General features: G+C 52.0%; 1 protein-coding gene across 1 annotated transcript in view; it reads left to right on the top strand.

The window, feature by feature from the left end:
- TACC2 (transforming acidic coiled-coil containing protein 2) overlaps positions 1 to 1,560 on the top strand; it is a 56,393-nt gene that overhangs the window by 50,799 nt on the left and 4,034 nt on the right. The window contains exon 16 of the mRNA XM_021718600.1: positions 70 to 190. Within this exon, the coding sequence (XP_021574275.1) occupies positions 70 to 190 (121 nt within the window). The remainder of the gene's footprint in view (positions 1 to 69; positions 191 to 1,560) is intronic.

Here is a 1,560-nt window from a genome sequence, read left to right as displayed (position 1 = left end):
AGGAGGGGTTGGCATCTCCAGCAATCTTCAGGGAAGGGTGGTGATTTCTGAGCTCTCTTGTTTCTGCAGGGCCAATGCTGAGATCGCCCAGGTTCGAGGCAAGGCCCAGCAGGAGCAGGCTGCCCACCAGGCCAGCCTGCGGAAGGAACAGCTGCGTGTGGATGCTTTGGAAAGAACTCTGGAGCAGAAGGTAACAGAATGAGGCGTGCAGGGCTGCTGCTCTCTGCGCTGCTGACTGGTCCACCAACCGAGTGGTGGCTGGGCTTCCCTGGCCCACTGCTGCTGCCACAGACAAGTTCGTGCTTCTTGAGCCTATCCTTGTCACCTCTGGAAGACCCAGTTTAATGCCAGCCCAGGGACTGGCTTCCTTTCCTGGAATTGCAGCCTAGTGGGTGTTTATTGCCATTTTCAGCATGCATGTATTTCTCAAACATTTTTAAAGTGCCTACAATGTGCCAGGCATAGCATTTGAACCCCTATGTCCAGCGTGCTTGCTAGTGAGCGGATGGTGTGCCCTCCAGGCCCCTAGCAGAGGCAACCAGATGATGCAGAAAATGGGCAGTGTCGAGGCCAGAAGGGTCCCCAGGTGCCCTCTGGTCCCGTGGACAGGATGATCTTCCTGAGGTCACCCAGCTTGCTTCTTCCAGGTTTCCTGACTTTGAATCTGGTGCTCTGTCCACTGTATACACTGTTTCCCTGGGTGTCCAGAGAAGAAGCTCCCTCACTCAGGAGTGCCCTGGGAGCTAACAAGTTGGGCCAGTGAGTGTGACTTTGTGTGAACAAGGGCCAGCCTCCCTCTCTCAGGATGTTTCTCAACGAGGGAATTTCCAGACATGCAGCCCCATTTCAGGCAGTTCACTGCTCCTTAGGGTTCCCCTGGATGGTCATCAGAGAGCCCAGCAGCCTCGGGTAGCAGCATGACTCGAGCATTTTGGGTCTTGATGGGCAGTCATGTGGCATCCTTTGTTAGCATCAGGAGTCCAGTGTGTCTTTGAGTGTCCTCTGCTACCTCAGAAGTACCCAGTCAGCCTCAGAAGATTGTTCTTTGTCCATTGTGGTTGGCTGTGGTCCCAAGGGGCATCTGGGCCAAGCAGTGGTAATCTCTGCCCTGAACAGGTATCGACTCTCACTCCACCTAGATGGTGTTAGGGAAAGAACCCTGGGGAGCAAGAAACTGGGCTCCTCACCCCACTGCACCACCCATTATAAGTCTACGTAAGCCTCACACCCCACCAAGTGTTCTAGGTTTCTTCTAGCTGTGATAATTATATGACTTTTTTAGGCAGATGGATTGCTCTGAAGGCCAAGGCTGATACTCACTCTGTGTGCTTGACCCTGTGTCCCACAGTGTGTTCCTGCTTATCCAGAATTCATACAACTAGAAAATTCATGTTATAGGTCATTGTTTTCATTATTTATCTCTTCCTTTTGGGATGAAAAAGACAGATGGCTCTACCAGATGGTTTAATATCAAAGTAGCATTTAATTTTAAAAAAAGAGGTTGGAGCCGGGCTCGGTGGCTCAGCCTGTAATCCCACGCCTTTGGGAGGCTGAGGTGAG

The sequence above is a fragment of the Carlito syrichta genome, unplaced genomic scaffold (assembly GCF_000164805.1).
Source record: "Carlito syrichta isolate Samal-C Ts95f unplaced genomic scaffold, Tarsius_syrichta-2.0.1 Scaffold312962, whole genome shotgun sequence".
NCBI lineage: Eukaryota > Metazoa > Chordata > Mammalia > Primates > Tarsiidae > Carlito > Carlito syrichta.
The sequence above is the reverse complement of the archived record's forward strand: the minus strand, read 5'-3'. Positions and strand labels throughout refer to the sequence as shown.